The 26,638-nt window shown below is 44.2% G+C and overlaps 1 protein-coding gene across 2 annotated transcripts in view; it reads right to left on the reverse strand.

Annotated features, from left to right (window-relative positions):
- The window catches only part of PHTF1 (putative homeodomain transcription factor 1), a 255,671-nt gene extending 233,248 nt beyond the window's left edge, over positions 1 to 22,423 (reverse strand). For both annotated transcript variants that reach the window (XM_077294934.1, XM_077294933.1), the window contains exons 1-2: positions 22,311 to 22,423; positions 11,537 to 11,629 (exon numbers count right to left, since the gene is read on the reverse strand). In XM_077294934.1, coding sequence (XP_077151049.1) covers positions 11,537 to 11,581 — 45 coding nt within the window. In that variant the 5' untranslated portion in view covers positions 11,582 to 11,629; positions 22,311 to 22,423. The remainder of the gene's footprint in view (positions 1 to 11,536; positions 11,630 to 22,310) is intronic.
- Positions 22,424 to 26,638: the final 4,215 nt, after the last annotated feature.

The raw sequence follows: 26,638 nt of genomic DNA on the forward strand, positions 1-26,638 counted from the left end.
TATAGGGGTGCTGCCTTATAGTACAGGGTCTGCCTATAGGGGTGCTGCCTTATACTACAAGATCTGCCTATGGGGGTTCTGCCTTATACTGCAGGGTCTGCCTATAGGGGTGCTGCCTTATATTACAGGGTCTGCCTATAGGGGTGCTGCCTTATATTACAGGGTTTGCCTATAGGGTTGCTGCCTTATTCTACAGGGTCTGCCTATGTGGGTGCTGCCTTGTGCTATATAGTCTGCCTATGGGTGCTGCCTGATACTACAAGATCTGCCTATGGGGGTTCTGCCTTATACTGCAGGGTCTGCCTATAGGGGTGCTGCCTTATATTACAGGGTCTGCCTATAGGGGTGCTGCCTTATATTACAGGGTTTGCCTATAGGGTTGCTGCCTTATTCTACAGGGTCTGCCTATAGGGGTGCTGCCTTAGATTACAGGAGCTGCCTATTGGGGAGCTGTCATACTACAGGGTCTGCCTATGGGGGTGCTGCCTTATACTACAGGGTCTGCCTATGTGGGTGCTGCCTGATACTACAGAGTCTGCCTATGGGTGCTGCCTTGTGCTATATAGTCTGCCTATGGGTGCTGCCTGATACTACAGAGTCTGCCTATGGGTGCTGCCTTGTGCTATAGAGTCTGCCTATGGGTGCTGCCTTGTGCAATAGAGTCTGCCTATGGGTGCACCCTTATGCAATAGAGTTTGCCTATGGGGATGCATTATAAAGTATAGAGTTTGCCTATGGGGGCTGCCTTGGGCTATAGAGTCTGCCTATGGGGGGTACATTATACAATATATAGTAGGCCTATGGGGAGTGCATTATACTACACTGTGTTCCAAATTATTATGCACATAGAGTTTAGGAGTGATAAGGTTAGAATTTTTTGTCTGTCATTTAAACTCATAGATGGTGATGTGTGTCAGGGCTCTTCATATCACTGAAAGCAATTGCAGATACCTGTGCAAATTAGTTTGGCAGGTGTGTCCAAATAAAGGCAAGACTACTTAAGAAGGCTGTTCCACATTATTAAGCAGCCTACATTTTTTGCCAAAATGGGAAAGAAAAAGGATGTGTCGGCTGCTGAGAAGCAACAAATTGTGGAGTATTTAGGTCAAGGCATGACTACAATCAACATTGCCAAGACACTTCATCGTGATCATCGCACAATCAAGAAGTATGTAGCTGATTCCCAGCACACACGTGTGTGTGCTGATAAGGAAAAATTGAGGACTCTTTCCAACAGGCAATTGCATAAGGTTAAAAGAGCAGCTGCAAAAATGCCTTGTCATAGCAGCAGACAAGTTTTTGAAGCTGCTGGTGCCTCCAACGTCCCCAGAACAACAAGATGCAGGGTCCTTCAGAGGTTTGCAGCTGTGCGTAAGCCATCCTGTCGACCACCTCTATCCACTGCAACAAGCAGAAACGGCTCCAGTAGGCTAAACGATAAATGAAGACTGACTTCCAAACTGTTTTGTTCACCGATGAGTGCCGTGCAACGCTCGATGGTCCAGATGGATGGAGTGGAGGATGGACCCCCCATGAAAACACGGCTAAGGCGCCAACAAGGAGGAGGTGGAGTAATGTTTTGGGCTGTAATCATGGGGAGAGAGATTGTCTGTCGGGCCCTTTATGATCCCTGAAGGGGTAAAGATGAACTCCATAATCTATGTGGAGTTTCTAAAACAACACTTCCTGCCATGGTTCAAGAGGAAGAACCGTGCTTTCCGCAGCAAGATCATTTTCATGCATGATAATGCACCGTCTCATGCTGCAAAAAAACACATCTGCATCTCTGGCTGCTATGGGCATAAAAGAGGACAAACTTATAGTGTGGCCACCATCTTCCCCTGAACTCAACCCCATTGAGAACCTCTGGAGCATCATCAAAAGGAGTGTCTATGATGGTGGGAGGCAGTTCACATCTAATCAACAGCTCTGGGAGGGTACTCTGTCCACATGCAAAACAACTGAAGCAGAAACCATCCAAAAACTGACAAATTCAACGGACCAGAGAGTTCAGAAGCTTCTTTAGAACATGGGGTCCTACGTGCAAATGTAACATCACCTAGAATAAAGTTTTCACTTGAAAACTGTTTTTCATTTTGTAATAAGCTGATAATGCTTATAACTTCACAATTGACCATTTTTTTGTTCAAAATAAAAAAAAGGTTGAAAACTCTGCTGTGCATAATAATTTGGAACATGCATTTCGAGTGTTTATTTTTTTTTTTAAAGATACTGTTTTCATAGGCAGTTTTTTCCAAAACATTGCAATTATACTAGAATAGTAGATGACTGGAAAATAACAATGACTGCAATTCAGATAGGTAATTTAGAGAAAATATGAGGAAATATTATTTGCATAATAATTTGGAACACAGTGTATATGGAGGCTTATGGGGAGTGCATTATACTACATTTAGGACTATGTGGTGCATTATACTATATAGAGGCTATCTAGGGGGCCATCATACACTGTGTAGATTACAGTGAGGGGCCATCGTACAGTGTGGGGATTACAGTGAAGGGACCATCATACAGTGTTGGAGCCATCAAGCAGTTTGGAGGCTACTAAGGGGTCAGTGTGGGTGGTACTATACAGTGAGGGGCATTATACTGTGTATAAGAGAGCATCATACTGTATATAGGGGAGCTGTACAGGGAGGAGACTCGGGACATTATTAAATGTAAAGTGGGCACTTATTGTTATAGGGGAACTCAGGTTACTGTGACTATTTTTTGTTTTCTAGGGCACTTGCACCCGGCATTACTATATTATAGAGGGTTGTTTTAGAATTTAGAAGGCACAGAGAACCACACAGCAGGTGCAGTAATAAGGACACATACGGTAGCAGCGGCTCAGTATTGGGGTATCAGGGGCAGTAATAGGGACACCTATGGCAGCAGTGGCTCAGTATTGGGGTATCAGGTGCAGTAATAGGGACACATACAGCAGCAGCAGCTCAGTATTGGGGTATCAGTAGGATGAGGAGTTTGTGCAGGTTGGGAATAGATGTGATGGCTGGAATATGAGAAGTGAAAAGTGTCTTTGTTATATTCTCTGCAGACGAGTCCTGGCTGGAAGAAGTTGTCATGTCGGTCTGGGTCAGATGGAAAAGACGGGACAAATGAACGATTCCACCAGAAAGAACGTTAGCAGTAAGTCATTATCTGTAACTGTGCTGTGATCTGTTATATGTTCTGTAGGACTGGTATCTACCACTGACCATATGGCGGTAATATTCATGTTGGTCTTATATATATATAAATATATTATCTTCAGTAACAGCATGATCATCTGCTGAGGTTCTTCTCCACTATTAAGGTGCGTAACCCAGTTGTAATCAAGGTTACCTGGTTAGGGGCCCACTCAGAAGCTTCGCCACCCCCGAACCAAAACTCTAGCTACGCCTCTGATGTGAGCTGTATGGACATGTAATAAAGGAGTCATAAAGGTCAATCACTGATCAGTATTCATACGGCCCCTTAGCAAAATGAGATGGATGCCCACCACTTAATTGATATGGAACTAGAAATGCTGCATAAATATCAATAGCTAAATGTATGGATAATATCACATTATATCAGAGATCCCACAGGCTAGATTTTGCTAGATAGCAGAAAGTCAGAAATGTATTATTTCCTTCCAAATGTAATGTGGAGGCATCATACTACATGTGGGGGAATCTACTATGAAAGCATTTTACTGCATGTGTTGGGTTGTAGGGGCATCACAGTGTGTGGCTGACTGTGGGATTAAGGCTGGTTTCACATTTGCGGTTGTGTCTGCAGTGTTTCTACCGCATATATCTGCATGCATTGTGTATTCCTATATTTAACATTAGGGACGCATGCGCTTTTGATTTTTCGCGTTGTGCCGCGTTTGACGACGCATGCGTCGTTTCATCGTTTGCGACTTGGCACGGAAATGCAACATGTAGTAATTTTTAGAGGCATCAATTTGCCACCTGGAAACGCATGCGGTCGATTGAGCAAGGATTGCGGCAAAAAAACGCATTGCTGTCTATATGAACGCATGCGTTCAAAAGCACATGCGTTTGCTTGCGTTCGTGAACGCATGCGTTTCAATAGAGAAAAACATGTCTAGACACTGATAAGCCACCCCCCACATACAAGGTGATAAAGGGAGGGAGTGGACATTTGCAGGTCACTACTCAGCAGACACTGAAGCAGACGAGACACAGGCTACATCTTGGAGGAAAACAAGACCCTGAACAATGTGAGTATATCCTAGCCAATGCCTTTATTTTCTATTTTCTGTCTCTACATGTCCTAATTTCTTGCATTTCTTTCTTTCTACATGCATCAGAATGTCTTCCTTGGATTCTTCATCTGGTGAGGAGTTTCGTCCAGGACAGTCGGAAGTCGAGCATGTCAGTGAGGTTAGTACTTGCCTCGTCAGATTGGTAAGTATTCACTGTCACATCTACACATGTGACAATTAGAATTTTTCATTTTTTTAGAGCTCTTCTTCAACTGCGGCTCAAACTGGGCAGGAGCAGCGGACTCAAGGTCAGGTGGAAAGACGGCAGCGGGTACGTATACAATGCTGACTGTTTACTGTATCCTCAGTCTAATATTCTTGAATCTTCTTTTCTTTCCCTTCCTATTTCTTAACTTTTTTCTTCTGGAATCCTTTTGTATGTTGACTTTCCTATTAATGCCATTTCTCAGCATCTTTTTTCTTTTTTTCCTTATGTTAATTCACTAAACTTTAATGACTTTATTTAATTTTTAGGTTCCACAACGGGAGGATGACCTAATTGAAAATGACCTCCTCATCTCCCTGGTGCAGGAGCGAGTCACGTTGTGGGACACCTGGGATCCACTGCACTCAAACAACGTCACGATCCGGCGCCTATGGAATGAGGTGGCCAAAGAGATGTGGGATGGCTGGGACAACGCCCCGACTCGGGTCCGAAATGCATTTGGTAAGTATTGCACTGCAGTGTGAAGCAGCAGAGACCTTGGCCGTGCTCACACAACTGTGTGTGATGAAAGAAACTCTCAGGAGTTTCTCTCATCACACACAGTTGTGTGAGCATGGCCAAAAGTCCATATTCTGACCATTTTTTTTTTTTTTAACAGTGGCCAAAGTCAAAACACGTAGGCGTTCGATGAAGGACCGCTTCCACAAGGACCTGCGTCAAGAGAGCCGTGTTCCCAGTGGTTCAGGAGCAAGGATCAGAAAATACAAATACCATCGCGTTCTGGCATTTTTAAGACTGGTCCTTGCCCAGAAAACGTAAGTATTTTTCCCTTTCATTAGGTTGTATTGTATTGCCATAATCTGTATATTTCTATTCCACAGGATTTTGCGTCTGGTTAATTTTTGGTATTAATTTTCTTTTTCCTTTTCTCACAGCACATGGAGCACAACTGTTGGCCCAGGTTCTGGATCGGTCCTTCATCCGACAGCCACGGACCCGTCCCAGCCATCCAGCAGCGCTGCAGCAAGTGGGTCTTCCACACTAACTGGAGACCAGGGAGCTGGTCCATAAGGTCTTCCCCTTTCGCAGTCCTCTTCCACTGCCCCTTTTTTTTGGGGCTCCTCCCGGCAGCGGCAGAGGGCATCTGACAGGTCACTCATGCCCGAGCTTTTGCACTTGAGCTCGGTTTTAAACGACGCAGTCAAGGCTTTGAGTGACCAAATGGATATTTCACATAACCTCTTGAATGCACGTATCCAGGAGGTCACCAAAAGCCTTGGCCAAGTGAAAGCCGACCTCCAGAGGCCAGCACATCATTTTTTTAACCAAATCGGAACACCTTACTCCTGATCTCCAGCTGAGTGTCATGCAGGCCTGCAATGCTGCTTACGTGCAGGCTATGCAGCAGAGTCGGTATTTCCAGCAAACAGTGTCGGCATATCAACCTGTGCCTTCACTGTCACGATTAACCTCAATGCCGACCTCTGCTGCATACTGGTGCACGGCCACCTCAATTCCTAGCACTGCCGGACACCACTACAGCACCACCACCATGCCGAGTGCAGTTGGACATCCCACCTCCACCACCATGACAACTGCTGCTCCTGCTTGGACCTCCTCCACTGACACCACGATGCAGCAGGACCCTGGCATGGCCTTCCGTACCGCCACCACCACGATGCAGCAGGACCTTGGCATGGCCTTCCGTACCGCCACCACCACGATGCAGCAGGACCCCGGCATGGCCTTGCGTACTGCCACCACCACGATGCAGCAGGACCCTGGCATGGCCTTGTGTACCGCCACCACCACGATGCAGCAGGACCCTGGCATGGCCTTCCATACCACCACCACCACGATGCAGCAGGACCCTGGCATGGCCTTACTCTCTACAAGCGCTATGGACTCTGGCATGGCTGCAAGTTCTATGAGCACTATGGACTCTGGCATGGCCTTACGCTCTACGAGCACTATGGACTCTGGCATGGCCTTACACTCTACGAGCACTATGGACTCTGGCATGGCTGCACGCTCTACGAGCACTATGGACTCTGGCATGGCTGCACGCTCTACGAGCACTATGGACTCTGGCATGGTGCAGCCGGACCCTGACAGGTCACCCACTTTTACGTCATGCCATATGAGCCCACCAAGGCTTCCCAGAACCCGGCAACCCCCCCAAAAAAAACCCCAAAAAACCAGAGGACTCTTAGTATTCCTCCCCCTTCACCTCCCAATGTGTCTGTAATGTCAGGTTTGTCTCACCCTTCCAGTGCGTCTCAAGACTCTCATGTGTCAAGCCCCATCCCCGAACTTCCAGACCCTACTAGTTTCATTGCCCCTTCTCCTGCCACCTCTGTGTCGTCCACGGTTAGCCAGGCCTCAGTGCTTCACACCCCCCGTTTACATCACTCTACCCCAAGCCGGCGCAGTTAAATATATTTTTTGGTTGTTAAAAAATAAAAAAAATTTGATTTGCCCCAATTATGTTTGGTTTATTGTGTCTTCCGCCGCCGGCAACACACACCGTGCGCCAAATAAGAAACTTCGTCACACACTTTATTTTTTTGGCCACATCATATCTCCAGTAGTTATAAAAAAAAGACTGCAGCTTTGTGTGTCTTTAGTATAGAGATATGAGGTGGGCCAAAAAATGTATACTTGTATTATCTCCATAATCTCTTCTTTCTACTTTGTCTGTGACTAGTGTTGCAGTCAAAAGAGAAAATGGTGGACATACAGTGCAGAACTCTACTGAACAGGTCAGGTGTCAAAAAACTCATTAGTTAGGACACCTAACCTGGTGAGTAGAGAACTGCCTTGTATAACCTCCATTTTCTCTTCTGTGTACATAATCTATTGCACACAAATTGAAGGGACGATGCTGGTCATACACGGCATATCTATGCTCACCTGCACAGGTGTCAGAAGTAGTGAATTCATGAAGCTGTATGTGCATCATGAATTCATTATTTCTGACACCTGACTTGATGAGAATAGATCTCTTTAGTGTGACAGCCATTGTCTCTTCAGTCTCTGTCCAATGGATACAGCAGAACAGAATCAGAACGCAATGACGTCAACAAGCTTACCAATAAAGCAACATGGCTGCCATAACACTAGCAGTATGTGGCCAGTGTTTTATATCAGTATTTGTAAGCCAAAACAAGGAGTGGAACAATAAGTAAATTATGATATTAATATAATAACTATCACCTCTGCCTCTATCACCCACTCCTGGTTTTGGATTACAAATACTGATATTAAATACAGACCAAATACTGTTAGCTTTAGGACAGCCTTGGTTTGTAGAGGAAAAACATAGGAGACACGGTCAACACAACCAAAACTAAAGTTTATTAATGAGAAATATTATCATTTCAGAAAATTACTGGTACAGATCGAATTACAACAGGACATTTACACAACATTGTCCTGCCATGACACATGTCCAATATCTGAATCAACTAAAAGGCAGCAAATTGGTCCCGCATGTGACCAACTGCTGCAGTTGACCGCAGCGGGTAATGCTGGAAATCGGGCAGTGGGTGTGCAACTGGTTCATCCAGTTCAATGTTGGGTTGCTCCTTAGCCATTATATAATTGTGCAGAACCACACAGGCTTTGACCACCTCGTCGACTGTTTCCACTTTTAGATTTATGGCTGATGCAAGAATGTGCCATTTAGAGACCAGAATGCCAAAGGTACACTCTACTGTTCTTCGGGCCCTGGTCAGTCTGTAGTTAAAGATCCTTCTAGTGTGGTTCAAGTCCCGACTGGAATAGGGCTTCAGTAGGTTTTCACACATCTGAAAGGCCTCATCCCCAACCATAACAAATGGCATCGGTGGACCTTGAGTGTTGGGGAGAGGTTGTGGCGGGGAAAAATTGAAATTTTTGCCATACACACGGCGGCCCATATCCGAGTTTTTGAAAGTCTGGGAATCGTTGCCATGCCCAAAAGCTCCAATGTCCACGGCGATGAAGCGACAGTTCGCATCAGCTATTGCCATGAGCACAACAGAAAAATATTTTTTATAGTTGATATACTCCGATCCTGTTCTGGCAGGTTTAATAATGCGGATGTGCTTTCCATCCACCGCTCCTAAACAGTTGGGGAAATCACACACACTCCAGAATTTTTCCGAAATTTCAAGCCACATGTCGACGGTGGGTAGGGGTATAAACTCATCCCGGAGTACATTCCACTAAGCCTGACAGGTGTCCGCAACTATTCCGGACAGGGTGGATATTCCAAGCCGGTATTGGAAGTGGAGGGATGATAAACTCTCTCCGGTTGCCAGAAATCTGTAAGAAAAAGAAACCCCCCAAAAATTACAAACTATTCTATCTATGGTGTGGTTACGCTAAAGAAAGAAAGGAAAATACCCAAAACATACATGTCAGAAAACACAAAGTTTGGACTGTCATTGTTTTAGATTTGGAACGTACCTTAATGTAACCAGCAGAAGTTCCTCCGGTGGAATCGCTCTACGGAGCTGGGTGTCCTGTCTCCGTATGGCTCCTTGGACACGAGCAAGCAAATCCCAGAACACGTCTTGCAACATCCTTGCATGTTCATGGAATTTCTCTGGGTTGGCATTAAGCTCGCTATACAGCGTGTGATAGGCTCCACGGCTCTCACGTAGTTCGATAATGGGGTGTCTCCAAAAACGCCTACGTTGTCTCCTTCTCCATCTTTTGCGATTTCTGTCTTGCTCCCAAGCTAAAGCACAGGCAAGAAACAGCTTGATGCTTAAATCCAGGTTGAAATAAAAGCTCTCCATGCGAAGATCCATCATGACACAGGATACATGAGCAAAATCTGAAGATTCCAGCTGTTCAGGGGTCTATATAAAGAAATCCCATAATACACGCCCTCTGTAGTCCCATTGGCGGTGTCTGATTATCTTGATTTTTCTCTTGTGAAATTTCTCATCATGCACACCAAAAACGCAAACGCATGAAAAAACGCATATAAATGCGTACAAACGCGGCGTTTTTTTAACCGCATGCGGTAACGCATGCATCTAAAAAACGCCGCGTTTGTACGCGTTTATATGCGTTTTTTCCACCACTTGCGTATGCGGATTAAACGCTGCGGATTTAAACGCTAATGTGAAACTAGCCTAACATACTGTGTGTGGGCATCACACTGTGTTTGTGGGTCTGTGGGGAATCCAACAGAATGTGGGTGAATGTACTGTTGAGAAATCATAAGGTTTGGAGTATAATTCTGTATGGAAGTCTGTGGGGTCATCATACTGTGTGGGGGCATCATGCTATGCGTGGGGGAGGCTACTGTGGGGCGTCATACTAGTAGTTGTGGACTGTACTGTCGGAGCGTCATATACTGTATGATGGTACTACATAGCATCATTCTGTGTAAGGGCACTAGGGACACTAATGAGCTTCACTGGGAGCAATATTTATGGGTGGACACATAGAAAGGACTGGGCAAGGTTAGGGTACTAGCTTAACGTAAAATAAAAATACAAAGAATAAATGCTGTTAACGCACAACAAAAAGACTTAATCCAATAGTAAAAATGCAATAAAGCAAGAATAGTTTAACAGGAGTAAACGGATGGTAAATAAAACAAAAGAAAAGAAAAAATTTATTATATTAATGCAGAGGTGCAAATTGTAATCAGCACAAATCATAAATAAGTAATAGTGGCTTATATACTTAAGAGATATTGGAGAAGGGGTGCAATAATACCCATATACCATGTTAGTTGGATTCGATTTGACAGTGTCTGTATTCTGCTACACAGTAATAATGGTGAAAACAAATCCAATTTGATCCAATTTTTGGTGTATGGTATAAGGAAACACTCTAAACGGTAGTGAATTTATTTAATCTCTGCCAATACCATGAGCAGTCTAAGTGACTGGTGCCTTTGTGGCCCATAAAGAGAAGAGTCTAACACATTTTTGATAACAGCGTTTCCTTCCTCCCAAATTAAATTAACTTTCCATCATTTTTACTATCCAGCAAGAAAAAGATATCTTCATACCGTGTTAGCCAGTAGATAGATAAACATCAAAAATTGAGAGTCCTCAGAGGTTGATACCTTTTAATGGCTGACTGAAAAGATGGTAACAAATAGTGCACAAAAACCCCCATTTAATTGTTGTATCTAGTGTGGCTGACATGCACACTTGTGTGAGTATGCACACTTTTTCTGATACACTCAGTTTTGCCTGTTCAATTTTTTTGAGGATTGTGGAGCTTGTGAGTTAAGGCCCCGTCTCACATAGCGAGATCGCTAGCGAGATCGCTGCTGAGTCACAAGTTTTAGCAGCATGTGTCCCTCTTTCTTATCTTTCAAAGATGGGAGGTATGAATATAAGGTCACTGTGGCCTATCACTTTTTGGGGGGACTGTGGTTGTCTGGCTGATACTGGGGAACATTAACGCTCACAATTTGGAATACACAATGACTGTTACATGCCGATACCAGTTCCTGACGTAGCCTTTCAGCATAGTCTGGGAGGTCTTCATCAGCATAATTTATTTTGTTGTCTAGAATATACATAGGTAATCTACAAAAAAGTGTACAGTCCTGTACAATTTTTGAATGGAAGCCTATGGTGACCTTATGCCATTCTCCAGATAAGTACACTGCAGTTATGAAAGCCGGGAGAAATGTGATGTTGGATCTATATCTGAAGCAGCAGAGCAGCCAGCTATTTACCCAGAGTTACACAGACTCTACACCAGCAAATTAGTAGGAAGACTATTAGAAATTTGCTTAATTTTGCATTCCAGAAGCAAATGAACAATAATAAAAATGTCCGTGTCAAAGTGTCCATAGCCTTTAGTAGGGATGATTACTGTCCATGTGCTAATATTGTGCACATGTTGTAATAAGTTGAACAGGGCACTTGCACCATATCTGCTGGATGACTGCCCAGCATGCAGCATCATCCCTCCACAATTGATGTCAGATTGGCCTAACAGGAGAGAGGTTTCACCGCTACTTTCATGCAAGGACAAGCATGCAATTCTTAGACTTTGACCAATTTTTACAATCATTTGAACACATAAGAAAAAAGTGTGTAATACTGAAATGATCAGATACTTACTTTTTTCTGATACCAGGATATTGCGTCTGTATTCTCAGCAGCCATGACTTTATCATTTCATTGTAACTTCTGACTCAAAAACAAAAAAGGACCCTGAGCACAGAAACCGGAATAAAAAAGCAAACGTGAGAGAACATAATGGGCAAATCGTACACTTTGGTACATCTCTAGAGAAACCTGGAAATTCATTTTAAACTAGTTAGGCACAATCTCACCAATCACCCAGTCATACTCCAGACGTTCAGGATATTGCAATCTTAGGTGCTGTTTGTTAGAGATTTCTTAGCTGTATCTGCTTTTGATATACTGTATAGATGACAACCCGTGTTCATACTATATCAGTACTGCAGGCACATGTAAGTAGCTATCCAGTCTGAGGACTGTACAGAATATTTATCTGCAGTCTAATCCTTTGACTGACATTGGTATTGTTGATGTTAGGTGGGGTGACTTAACTTACACCCACCTTCCCCCTAACACCCCAGTGTCCCCCTTTTCCCAAATAAAGACACTAACACCAAAGTTGGATAATATTGGCCACAGAAGCCTTTATTATAACAAACAAATATTTAACAGTAGATAAATAACAGTAAATAAATAACCTGGGAGGGGTCCTTGAAGCTCGAAAATCTGGTGATTAACCGTACAGAAAAACTGTGGACAAAAAAAGACCATAACTTACTCCCAGCCCTGAGGATCCGGCCAAACATAGGAAAAATCCCCCAAAATCACCAGACCAGAGAACCAAAATATAACACCAACTGAGGAATCCATATACCCATGGACCCCCAGAACAATTAAGCACCAATTTCAAGGACCCCCCAACCGCCACAACGAGGGTATTTGACCACCTCCAAAAACCGAAACTCCCCCCCACACCGAACTGCTCTGTCCCTCTCAATAACACTCTGTAAACCAAGTGCCCACAGATTGATGCCCACAGCATTCAAATGCACACTGTCTTCCAGCAAAAATTCCTCGCCCCCTTCCTCCAACACAAAATGCCGCACAGCCACACCTCCGTTCTTAAGGTCAAAACTGGACACCACCCGATTAACTTTAATTCTCGCCTTATTAATCCTATCAACAGATCTGGCATAACGCCAGCATCTTCTTGGAACAATATCTGACCAAACTACCGTCATGCCACTAAACGACAGCCATAACAGTAACAAGTTGTGTTTAATGTCCCTAACCAATTCACGAAAAGGGCAAACCCCTAAGTTGTTTCCCCCCATGTGCAGCACCAAAATATCTGGAGACCTATCGAGCTGTGCACTACTGTGAACCTCCTGAATGACCCTGGTCCATTCCATGCCCCTGAAACCCAACAAGGGAACAACTGCTACATTCCGATGGAAACCGAGCTGCCTTCCTTCACGCCACACATCCGCATTCTGTGCTCCCCAGTGGACATAGGAATAGCCCAAGATCCAGACCAAAAGGGCATTGGCACCTACAACAAAATAGAAAAAACTTACCAACAAATCTTATTGCACAGTAACAACAAATCACCCCAAGTTACCAAAAAATGCCCCCACCCCTTAAGGCCTAATGTAACTCTTATAACGCTTGGAATCCCACCTACCGATCCTCTGTACCACTTCAGGTGCCAAACCTCCCACAGCCGCTTCTGTTGCCGCCCAGATTCGAAATGAATGAGACGCGAACCGAGAAACGTCCAAACCCAACAAAGCCAAACCTTGCCTGAAAACAGCCAGAAACTGAAACTTTGAAAGAAATGAACCATCATCATGACACAATAACGGTCCCATCTTCTCCGGCTGAAAATTAACAAAAACATAAAAACAACGGATCGTGCACATCAAAGAATCTGCCACTGCACCCAAAACCACCCATTTTTCCCTTCCCTCTTGATCTGTTTTAGACCGCCGAATCCAAAATTCTAGCTGACCATTAGTAACACATCCCTAGCCAACAAACCTCCTTGCCTACACCTGCTCGGAGCCAAAAGTTCCCCAATCCTTATCACCCCAAAGAAAGCCAGCGAGAAAGCCAAATGAAAAAGTGCAACCTCAAAATCCGAAATGCAAATATCCAACAACCGCTTCCCCAACTGCTCTAACATTTGAAAAGAAACTGGGCGCCTCTGGTCCCACTGACCACCCCTTCGTCTAAACCCCTTAAGCGCCTGCTGTACCAAAAACATTTTTGTCAAATCTCTCTGCTCCATAAGCCTTAAACCAGGAGCCAAAGCTGCACTAATCCGCCCAGCCTTAGCCGTGGACCACCCTTCGGCAGCCCACAACTTAACCACAGCAATAAAGCTCCCACCTGATCCTCACCGGAACCGCTGCTCCTACACAACTCCAACCACTGCTCCCATGAACCCCATACCGATTGATAAGCGGCCCATGTGCTGGGAGCCAAAGATGCCCGTATCAAATGTTCTGCTGCCCGGAGACCATGCTCCAAAGTTCTGATGGCCATTCCAGACCCAGTTCCTCCCCTTCCGGGGCCAGCAAATGGAAAACGCTCCCACTGCAAACGAGACAATGAATCAGCAATGGAATTCTGAACACCAGGCACATGTGAGGTGGTAACATGCGAATTTATTGACAGACAAAACAAAACCAACTGCCGAAGGGCCCGTATTACCAGAGGTGAAGACCCCGATAGACTACTGATCGCGCACACCACGCCCATATTGTCACAACTGAAGCAGACCCTCCTGTTTTGAAGCTCAGCTTTCCACAGATGTACAGCCATCAGAACGGGAAAAATCTTTACATCACACCGTGTTACATTCTTGACCCAACTCAGTGCAAACCATTCTTCGGGCCACCTCCTCGCACACCACTGACCTTCGAAATAGGCCCTGAAACCAATACCACCAGAAATATCCGTAAACAATTCCAAATCCGCGTTGCCCACGACTTCATCCATGAGCAAAGAACAGCCATTGTAATCCGCCAAAAAATGATCCCAAACTTCCAAATCAGCCTTGTGCTCACCTGACAGGTGGACAAAATGATGCGGAGCCCACACCCCACTCGTGGCGGTGGCCAACCTCCGGGAAAAAACTCTCCCCATCGGGATGATGGTGCAAGCAAAATTCAGTTTACCAAGAAGCGATTGAACCTCTTGTAACTGCAGCTTTTTCAAACGCCTCGCCCTCACTACCTCCTCCCGTAAAGCAACCATCTTCTCTTCTGGTAACCTAAACTCCCAGTTGACGGTGTCAATCACAATGCCCAAAAAAAGAAAGGCTCATACAGGGCCCCTCCGTCTTACCCAGAGCCAGCGGCACACCAAAACCCTCCGCCACCCAAAAAACCGTCTTCAAAATTATCTCGCAGCATCTGGACTGACCAGGTCCAATGCACAAAAATTGTCTAGGTAATGGATCAGGGAATCTAAATCTGACACATCCCGGACAACCCACTCAACAAAGGAACTAAAGGCCTCAAAAAAGGAACAAGACAAGGAACAGTCCATTGATAAACATCTATCAACAAAAAAAAACTCTGTTCCAAACACAACTCAGCAACTTCACACTCTCGGGGTGAACCGGTAATAAACGAACAGCGGATTCAATATCGGTTTAAGCCAGAAGGGCCCTCCTACCACAACGACGCACCCAATGAGAAGCTTCATCAAAAGACGTATAAACCACGGAACAAAGCTCCGGGTCTATCCTGTCATTTACTGACCTACCCCGAGGATACCACAAATGGTGGATCAGCCTGAATTTATTCATCTCTTTCTTCGGCAAAACACCCAATGGCAAAACTACCAAGTCTACCAATGGGGGAACCTGAAAAGGTCCAGATATATTACCCAAAGCATCTTCCTTACTCAATTTCTCCGTGACAATCTCAGCATATTGATCAGCCGACCTGAGATTCCTTAAAGTTTTTGGCATTTCAAAAGGAGGGGCCGGGATCCTAAAACTTTCCTGAAAACCCAACAACAAAAGATCTGCCCTACTCCTGTCCGGGAACCTATTTAGATAAGGGACCTTCGTGTCCAGCTTCACCCCCTTTGGAATTACTAGATTCTGGATTTGCCTTATTCTTTTTGAAGCATCTCGTGGCACCATGAGAGGAACCATTGCAGTGCGAGCACATGTGCTTGAACTTGCATGTGGATCCAAATTTACACTGGCCATTGTTAAATTTCCAGCATAAACCGTGTTTCTGGACTCCTGACTGACCCCCGGCTCCCTGAGCATTCCCTTGCGAGGTAAGCTGGCCGGCGACCCCGGCCCCCCTGAAAGGAATGACCCACTTTTGTCTGTGCCATGACCCACAGCCACAAACCAATATCCTTCTGATTCCATCGGATCGCTGGACGAATTGCTTTTCTCTGCCTGAACTGCTCGTCGTAGCATAGCAACGCCTGGCCCCCATAAACCCTATGCGCCTCCCCAATGGAATCCATGTAGCAGAACAGACCAAAGCAATTCTCCGGCGCCTTCTCCCCTACCACACTTGTCAAAATAGCAAACGCCTGTAACAAATTAACAAACGTCTGCGGGATGTGGCTCCACCTCCGTTTTCCTCCTCCTTACTCTCATCTTTTTTACCTTTATCCAATTTAAATTTTTCCAAAGGAAGAAGTGAAAAGATTTCTACGTATTCATCTTTCCAAATCTTCTCTCCCACTTCCTTCTTAAGATGAACTCCAAGCAGGCCCTCAAAACAAAGGTAAACCTCCCCATGTGCCCTATCATCTACATGAATCCTACATTCCTTTTCCTTTTCTGTCTGATTGGACAAAGACACTGGACCAGAACTTGTACTAGGCGCAACTAAACCCCAACCTGGAACAAAGTGACCTACCCCTTGTGGTCCCACCCATGTGGCTAACTGTCCCGGCGTCGACCTATTCCCCTCTAAACGTGTAAGCAAATCCTGCACATTACTCAAAATCTCCCGACCCCCCTAAATCGGCCATAACCCCATCGCTCTGGCCTGGCACTACCGACCCCACCACCTGACTAACCCCCAATGACTGTGACAAGGGAAACGACGGAGACGGACAGGACACAGATTTATACTCACCAGGATGCAAGAGAACTGTGATCCCCCAGTCGCAGACCTTGAGTCCATCAAGTTGTCTGTTGACCTCGCTCCGCCCAGTGGACCCTCAGGTGCCTGAGGTCCGCATACCAATGACCTGGAGGATCCTGAAGCTGTAGCCCTGACAGGCCCCACGACCCTCGAAATGCCGAGCCGCATGCCTCAGATGAGCCAGCAGGCCCAGCCAGGAAGGTGCACCCTCCGGGCGTAAGCCCACTGCCCGCTCTGCTTCCCATTAATGACCGCTGCGATTCCTCACCAGCCCTGCTGGACGATAATGCCGGTGATCCAAACTCCCTTGGCAGGTCTGGCAGCCCCAAATCCACTGAGGCACCACCTGCTGCTGCATCGAACATGGGCATCCCCCGCCGTCTCGATCCGGAGGAGGAAGTGGGCCGCCTGACAGGATCATTGCCATGGTGACCCACCGTGACATCACAGGAAGTGAACGAAGTCCCGACGTGTGTAGGCTCCACCCCCAGCAACAATGGAGGAGAAGGCCTGGACACTTCCGCAGGCCCCAGCCCGGCCGATGGATTCCTCCCAGATCGGGGCCTGCTAGGGTGCTTGCGGGCAGGCACCCGGCCCGGAGGGTCCCTGGAGGGGCTCCTGTGCTAGTGCTGGAACCGAGGAGGTGCGTCGGGGGATAACCGCTCTGGAGGCTGAACACGCCGGGGATGCCGTGTGCCTGCCGGGTCCACTGACACCGACCCCCCGCCGCCTCCGATAATTGCTGCCATCTGAGCTTCCAGCCACCCAGGCAGCTGCCTCTCTGCAGCCAGCCATAGAGTCTCAAGGACCTGCTCCATGGATCCCATGGTGAGTGTTCAGTGAGATAAGGGGGAGACTGCTCATGGCGATTCCAGAGTGGGAACTAGCCAAACCCCTCCCTAACTAGCCCTATAAAAACCCCCTCCTTTGCTTAACCCACCCCATTGACGGTACCCCCCCCCCCCCCTCCACACCCATGTCATGCTGGCCTTTGCCTAACACCGAGGGGAGAGGGGCGGTTTGATCCGGCCTGTACTTTAGGGTGAATGAAAGATTGTGCTTTTTTTTTTTTACAATCGGACCATCATTTAAGGTTTTGGTTGAAGTTATGGTCATAAGTTGATCTGTAAGAGTTGGCCACTAACCCTGAACACTGTTTTTATGGCAGTTTGCTTGAATGTGTGCAGCTATTTCAGGGATGCACAACTCCAGTCCTCAAGGGCCACCAACAGTGGAATCGTCACCTGTGGAGATGATTACACTATCATCTGTGCAATACTAAGGAAATTCTGAAAACATACATTGTTGGTGGTCCCTGAGGACTAGAGTTGTGCACCTCTGAGCTATAAGGTTATTACAATACTTAGAGCACACTGTGTGACAAAATGTCGACAACAATCTGATTCATTTCCAGGGTCCACTAATTTTAGTGTGCCACAAAAACACATCTTTTAAAGCAGGACTGTCACATCACCTCACTAATCTAACTATTCTCAGTCCTCCCTTCCTACATTTCCCCTCACAATGTAGTCCCCACACCCTTTGTGCACTAAGTAGTACTTTATATCTGGACATATAGATATTGGCTGGTGACCGGCTCATGCAGCTTTATTTTAATGCCCCTATTTATTGTACACATTACTGCACCATATACTGCAAGCACTTTTTACTTTTTGTGTCACATGATTTTCTCATAGATTGTCAGCTTGCAAGCGGGGCTCTCACACCTTTTGTTTGAAATGTTGAATTATGGGTTACCTTGTAATGTCTGATTTTGCCTATATATGACCCACTGAATTATAAAGTGCTGTGGAATCTGTTAGCGCTATATAAATAAATAAAATTATTATTGTTTTGTTATTACCATGAGTTATGTTACTTTATTCCTAATACAAAACAGAATAACAGAACCCATAATGCCGATATGCACTGAGCCTCAGAGCAGTTTCACACTTGTTTTTTTTCTCATCTGTAAAAAATGGTATGCACATTTTTCAGTGTGCTGCACCCATAATTGGTATGTGCATCAGCTATTACAGTCCTTGTTTCATCCATTTTTTTTCTCGCATGAAAAAAAACCTCTTTGCTTCTCTTATCCTTTAACCAGTAAAAGCACAGGGATGACATCTGTGGGTTATTCACTTTCTTTCACATTGGCCATTAACTTGTACTAGAGAGTTTGCTCTACAGCATGGATCAAAGTAGGACATAATGTATTTCCCTTTTTTGTGGACAACTGGTTTGCAAAAAAGGACATGTGAAAAGGCAAATTCATTCTAATACTTCTGGGATCTATCTGCTTAAATACAAGATAGTTTACGTACCAAAAAAAAAACTGATGTGTGAAAGAGCCCTATTGTGGACATTTATGTCAATAGAAGTAGTAAGAGAAAGTTATCATAGTCATCTACAGTATCTACCTAACCTACCTATACCCGACATTGCCATTTCCGTGTGTGGTTCTACCAATATTTCCCAGCAACATGCTCGATTCTTGGGGTCATACTTGATTCAGATCTTCCATTCACCCCCCACATCCGATCACTGGCTCTTTCTTGTCATCTACACCTCAAAAACATTTCTAGAATTCGACCTTCTCTTAGAGTATGTGCAGACGTTCAGTAATTGGCAGCGCTTTGGACACAGCACTTGTCCGATGCGTCCAAAACACTGTGGTCTATTGAACGCAGGTGAATCCGCATGTGTTCATTGAACCATGCCAAATCACTGCGTCCAATACATTGTACGGGTGAAATTTATCTTGCGGAGGCTCGCATCTCCGCAATATAAATAGTCATTCTGCGGTCTGGAAAGACGCGCCGCATGTCAGTCTCCATGGGTAAGTCGTGGGCATCTGTGCACGCATAGAGGGCATGGGATTTCCTGAAATCCCATCTACTATGCTGTTACATCTGGACACTGCAGGTTGGACGCTGCACAAGTACGCAGGGTCCAACCCGCAGCAATTACTAATTGTGTGCACATACCCCGACTTTCGACTCTGCAAAAACTCTTACTGTTGCTCTTATTCATTGTCCTCTGGAATATTGAAACGGTCTACTAATCGGTCTCCTTCTTACTATGACATACAAAGCCATTCACAACCTGACTCCTCCATACATCTGTGACATGGTCTCCCGGTACCTACCTGCACGCAACCTTCGATCATCTCATGATCTCCTTCTCTATCTCTCTCTCACTCTTCCTCCCACAATCGCAACTAAGACTTCTCCCATGCTTCCTCTATACTCTGGAACACTGTACCCCAACACATCAGGCTCTCGCCTACCACGGAAACCTTCAAAAGGAACCTGAAGACCCCACCTCTTCCGACAAGCCTACAACCTACAGTGATCCCCAGTCTACTGAACTGCCGCATGACCTGCTCTACCCTCTCCTACTGTATCCTCACCCATCCCCTGTAGACTGTGAGCCCTCACGGGCAGGATCCTCTCTCCTCCTGTACTTGTGTGTGCCTTGTTTTACTCATGTTTATTGTACTTGTCTATATTTGCCCCGTTCACATGTAAAGCGCCATGGAATGAATGGCGCTATAAAAATGTATAATAATAATAATAATAATCTCTCCCCTCTCCAATCTATCTTGAGTGCTGCAGCTAGGATCATATTCCTCAACAACCATTACTCCGATGCCTCTACCCTGTGCCAGTCATTGCACTGGTTACCCATCCACTCCAGAGTTCAATATAAACTTATCACTATCACCCACAAAGTGCTCCACAGATCAGCACCATCCTACATTTCCTCCCTCTTCTCAGTCTACCACCCTACCCATGCACTCTGTTCTGCTAATGACCTAAGATTAACATCCTCAATAATCCGAACTCCCCACTCCTGTCTCCAAGACTTCTCGCGTGCTGCTCCAATTCTTTGGAATGCACTACCCAGGACAATTTGATTATCCCCAATACCCACAGTTTTATGTGTGCCCTAAAACGCATTTCTTCAGACTGGCCTACATCCTCAACATATTGATCTAACTATCCCTGTGTTGCCCATTCAAATTTTTCTTCAAAACTAGGACCCTCATATCATCTGTTCTTACACACTTTATGCATTTAATAGCCCTCTGTGTCTATACTTTTACACATTCTGGTTGGTAACCACTTCATGCAGAATTACATGAACACCAGATTTATTACATTATGGCTGGTCAGAACAATGTAAGCAATTTTTACCATCCACCTTTCGTGTCTCCCCTATTTCCTCATAGATTGTAAGCTTGCGAGCAGGGCCCTCATTCCTCTTGGTGTCTGTTGATTTATGTGATTATTGTTATTCTGTAATGTATTTTATTGTCTGTACAAGTTCCTTATAAAATATAAAGTGCTGCAGAATATGTTGGGCGCTATAGAAATAAAATTATTATTATTACCTCCACGGGACATTTTGAGATTATAGATTATAGCAAATTCCAGTCTATCAAAAATTTGAAAGACACATCCTTTTATATGGGACTCCATGATTTCTGCACACATATATCTCTGACTTCTATAGCTGCATATACCTACACATTAAATTATATTATGGAATCAAATTATCATACATAAAATTGCTGACCTGACATGTATAATTACTGACCTGACATATGTAAACTTTCTTATATATAGTGTTATTGTAAGAGTGTCACATTCATTATATACATTGCTAACCTACTGTATATAATGGAATGTATTCATTATTGGAGTGGGTTGTCAAGTACCCACTAGTAACGTTGACTCTGGGGGTCCACTGAGTTAAATTTAAATATCACATGACCCTCATTCACAAATGTATCTTTGCTTCCATGTACTAAACTGGATAGTTTGTTAAATTATTAATAAGATGCTACCTTTGTCTGTTCATAGTGAATCAAGTACCGTATATTGAGCCAACTACTGCTCTTATAGGAAAGTGGGTGGCCCACCGGGGAATTCACCTGTCTTCCTGCGGGCCAGTCCAAGTCTGAATATATATTGTTACAGTAATTCTCTAGCGCTGACTTAATTCACACACACAATTTTTTTCTTTGTCTTCATCTGTATTTTTTGGCGAAAAACGCTGTGCCTAGATGTTGATTTACAGCTTATAGGAAATAGTAGAAAATTCCTTTTTGGGAAGGGGGAGTAATTTTTCAAAATGCAGCATGATCTAGGTTTAAAAGCTGAAAAAAAGTTTGTGCAGAGTAACAATCTGATAATCCAGTATGGTAATTCTGTACTCTGAACTGCTGTGTACTGTGAAATTTCTCAAGAGCAGAAGTAGAAGACTGAGCAGGCAGCAATTATGAAATTCCTCAGATTCAAAACAGTGATAACATAATTTGTATGAATAGTTAATTCTCTGAAGACCCTCTAACAGCCCTTTACGGGAGGTTATTCATTTCTACGACTGTCCGTTAATCCAGAATATCTGATCAATTAGAATCCTTCACGTCTTGTTATACATCTGATTACATTTTGATAAATTAATACATAGTTATGATATAAAAACTACATGTATTGTGCCAAAATATTATGTGGCAGAATCAGTTTAGGCTGAAGAAATGAATAACCGAGTTATGTTACAATGTATACAGAAAGCCTGATACTCTACTGACACAGTGTGCACACATAAGCAGATGACAATAACAGAAGAATAAATTATGTATAAATATAACGTACGTGACATGGAAAGAGATCTGCACAGTGACATTAACATTAGGATAATAATCCATGAGCAAACCCAGTGTTACTTACATTCTGCATTACAGCCAGTGACTAAGCACACACTGCCCATACTGCACTACAGATATTGCTGGCTGGAGCTCACATACTCAGGTGTCAGCCCAGCACAGTCTCTACACACTCACACAGCTCACACTTCCTTTTTCCGGGTCTGTGATGAAATCCATTGAAGCTACAATGCACTTAAAGTGACAGTCTATCTTACCTGTCAGTACAACTAAGTAGTACTAGACATGTATTACACCTATTATCTATGACGGTATTATCAGTTATAACGCACATACTCTTAAGGTGCATTTACACTGCATGATAATCAGGAACTGAAAGCTCCTTCCTGATAATCGTGGAGTAGAAACAGGCTGCTGACAACTCAACAAATTAGCAAAACACTCATTAATCGGACAAAATGATCTGCTTTGTTAAAAAGATAAATTTTTTTGCCGTATATCATCATGTACAAGTGCTTCTCACAAAATTAGAATATCAACAAAAAGCATCCATGCCACGCCGCATTGATGCAGTAATTGATGCAAAAGGAGCCCCGACCAAGTATTGAGTGCATTTACTGAACATACATTTCATTAGGCCAACATTTCGGATTTTAAGATCATTTTTCAAGCTGGTGTTATAAAGTATTCTAATTTACTAAGATAATGACTTTTGGGTTTTCATTGGCTGTAAGTCATAATCATCAATATTAACAGAAATAAACACTTGAAATAGATCACTCTGTTTGTAATGACATCCATAGACCCTAGAAGGAAACAACTGGAGGGCCTCATTCAAATATTGAACGTTAAAAACACTTTATGCGCTGCTGTTATCTGGTGGCATGGAAAAGTCAGGTCTAATCCTGGCTTTATTCATTGTTATCAGAGTGAGCCTGTCACCTTCTGTTGACAGGCGAAAGCGCCTGGCTGTTATGACCCCCCAGTGGCACTAAAAACCTTCTCAGACAAGACTGTAGCGGCAGTGCAGCATAACCCCTCCAAGGCATAGAGTGACAGCTCATGCCAGGTGTCCAGCATTGATACCCAATAGCTATAGGTCGCAGAGGAATTAGGGAGTACGTTGGTTTTGTCGGACAGGTATTGCTTGACTATCTTTAAAAACGTTTCCTTGCTTGTCAAAATTACTCGGACATCAGGGCATGAATGTTGTGAGGGTGTCATGAAACTGGCCCAGGCCTTTGCCAGTGTACTCCTGCCTCTGCTGTACCTGTTGGGTGTCTCCCTCTCCTCTTCTTCTTGGTTTTGCAAGGAAGCTTGCCCCCTGCTGCTAGCATTGTTTGATGGAAATTATTTCAACATATTTTCCACCATGGCCTTCTGGTATAGCACCATTTTAGAAGACCTCCCGGCCTGCGTGGTCTATTATTCCTTTCAATAACTCTGCTAATGTGTGCAGTTTGTCTTCTAGACAAATTAGCTTCAGCAGAGCTTGTTGCTGCTTTTCTGAGGCAGTGCTGCAGAGCTTCCTGCTTCCAACTGATGTGAGCATTGTGCTCTGAGATAGCACATCAGAGATGGAGGATGAGGAGGAGCAGGAGGGGGTGCAGGAACTGCTGGAGGAAACTCTAATAGAAGGACAGCAATCCTCAGCGTCGGTAACCCATGTGCCATGCCAGGTTGGGAGTCGACCTCGACCTCCATAATGTTCACCCAGTATGCCATCAGGGAAATGTCTCTGGCCACAAGCGCTTGTCCATATGTCGGCCATTAAGTGTACAATCCCAGTAACTGCGTTGGTAAGGGCATGGGTGCTGCTCCTGGAACATTGCTGGTACAAGGCACGGATGCTACAACGGGAGAAATAGTGGAGGCTGAGGACTTAGTACCGAGGGCCCAAATTTGTACACCTGTAGCAGGACAAACCAAGTTCAACTATATAAGACAACTAACCCACCTTTTCTTCTCTATTATTTTAAGTTTTTTTTTTAACTCTACAGTTTGCAAAAAATGAGACATCTTTTACTGTAAAGATTGTTAAGTAAAAGAAAACTGTGACAAAATATATTTTTTGTAAAATAAAATAAAAATCTTGATGGTAATAGTACATTTTTGAGCAACCAAATTTCTACACCTGTAGCAGGCCAATTTTGGTTTTCATTTCAAACCAACAAAATGTCACACAAACCAAGTTCTAGAGTTTATATGTCAATAGTCAGTTTTTGAACAAACACATTTCTACACCTGTAGCAGGCCAATTTTGGTTTTCAATTCAAACCAACAAAAAAAAGTTCTAGAGTATCAATAACAATAGTCAATTTTTGAACAATCAAATTTGTACACCTGTAGCAGGCCAGTTTTGGTTTATATTTCAAACCAACGAAATGTCACACAAAGCAGATTCTACAGTATATATGATAATAGTCATTTTTTGGAACAAAAATATTTTGTGAACTGTACCAAGTCAAGCAGTTTTTAAAATTTGAACCCACCGTAATTTTACACAAGCCATATTAAAGTGTATGGATGATGAATGCAGAATTTTTTTTGAACATTAACCCCTTAACCACCGAAGCTTTTTTCGGTTTTTCGCTCCCCTTCTTTCCAGAGCCATAACTTTTTTCTTTTTCCATCAATATGACCATGTGAGGGCTTGTTTTTTGTGGGACGAGTTGTACTTTTAATCGACACCATTGATTTTACCATGTTGTGTACTCGAAAATGGGAAAAAAATTCCAAGTGCGGTGAAATTTTTAAAAAGTGCAATCCCACACTAGTTTTTGTGTGGCTTTTTTGCTAGGTTCACTAAATGCTAAAACTGACCGGCCTTTATAATTCTCCAGGTCATTACAAGTTCATAGACACAAAACATGTCTAGGTTCTCTTTTATCTAAGTGGTAAAAAGAATTCCAAAATTTGCTAAAAAAAAAAAAAAAAGAAATTTTGCAATTTTCTGTTACCCGTAGCGTCTCCATTTTTCGTGATCTCGGGTTGGGTGAGGGCTTATTTTTTGTGTGCTGAGCTGACTTTTCAATGATACCACTTTTGTGCAGATACGTTCTTTTGAGCGCCCGTTATTGCATTTTAATGAAATGTTGCGGTGACCAAAAAAACCTAATTCTGGCAGTTTGATTTTTTTTCTTGCTACGCCGTTTAGCGATCAGGTTTTTTTTTTTATTGATAGATCGGGCGATTCTGAATGCGGCGATACCAAATACAGGGGTTGGACAAAATAATGGAAACACCTGGAAACATCAACAAAAGTTAGTTTAATATGGTGCAGGTCCACCTTTTGCGGCGATTACAGCCTCAGTTATCCGAGGTATGGAGTCATACAAGGTGTGAATTGTTTCCAAAGGAATTTTAGCCCATTCTGCAGTTAAAACACCCTTCAGTTCTTTGAGCGACAATGGCGTTGGAAATCGATGTCTAACTTGAATCTCTAAAATCGACCATAAATGCTCAATAATGTTGAGGTCTGGGGATTGTGGGGGCCAGATGAGATGCTCAACTTCATTAGAATGTTCCCTGTGCCATGCTTTAACGATTCTAGCTGTATGAACTGGTGCATAGTGTTGAGCAATACCTTCCGATATGCAAAGGTATCGGTATCAGATTGGATCGGCCGATACCCAAAAAATATCGGATATCGCCGATACCGATACCTGATACCAATGCATATCAATGGGACACAAAATATCGGAATGGTTCCCAGGGTCTGAAGGAGAGGAAACTCTCCTTCAGGCCCTGGGATCCATATTTATGTATAAAATAAAGAATAAAAAAAAAATATTGATATACTCACCCCTCGGACGGCCCCTGGCTCTCACCGGTCCAAGCGTCTGCCTCCGTTCCTAAGAATGCAGAGTGAAGGACCTTCGATGACGTTGCGGCTTGTGATTGGTCGCGTGACCGCTCATGTGACCGCTCACACGACCAATCACAAGCCGCGATGTCATCGAAGGTCCTTCACTCCCTGCATTCTTAGGAACAGAGGCACCGCTAAGAGCCAGGGTCCGCCGGAGGGGTGAGTATATCAATATATTTTATTTTTATTATTTATTTTTTACATGAATATGGATCCCAGGGCCTGAAGGAGAGTCTCCTCTCCTCCAGACCCTGGGAACCATACGCACCGCACACTTCCGATTCCGATTTCCGATATCGCAAAAATATCGGAACTCGGTATCGGAATTCCGATACAGCAAATATCGGCCGATACCCGATATTTGCAGTATCGGAATGCTCAACACTATTGGTGCATTATCATCCTGAAAGATGGCGTTCCCCTCCGGGAACAGTGCTTGAACCATTGGATGGACTTAGTCGCCCAAAATGCCTAAATAATCTCGGCTGTTAATTCTTCCATGAAGGGATATCATTGGCCCGGCG

The sequence above is a fragment of the Ranitomeya variabilis genome, chromosome 3, assembly GCF_051348905.1.
Source record: "Ranitomeya variabilis isolate aRanVar5 chromosome 3, aRanVar5.hap1, whole genome shotgun sequence".
Taxonomy (NCBI): Eukaryota; Metazoa; Chordata; class Amphibia; order Anura; family Dendrobatidae; genus Ranitomeya; species Ranitomeya variabilis.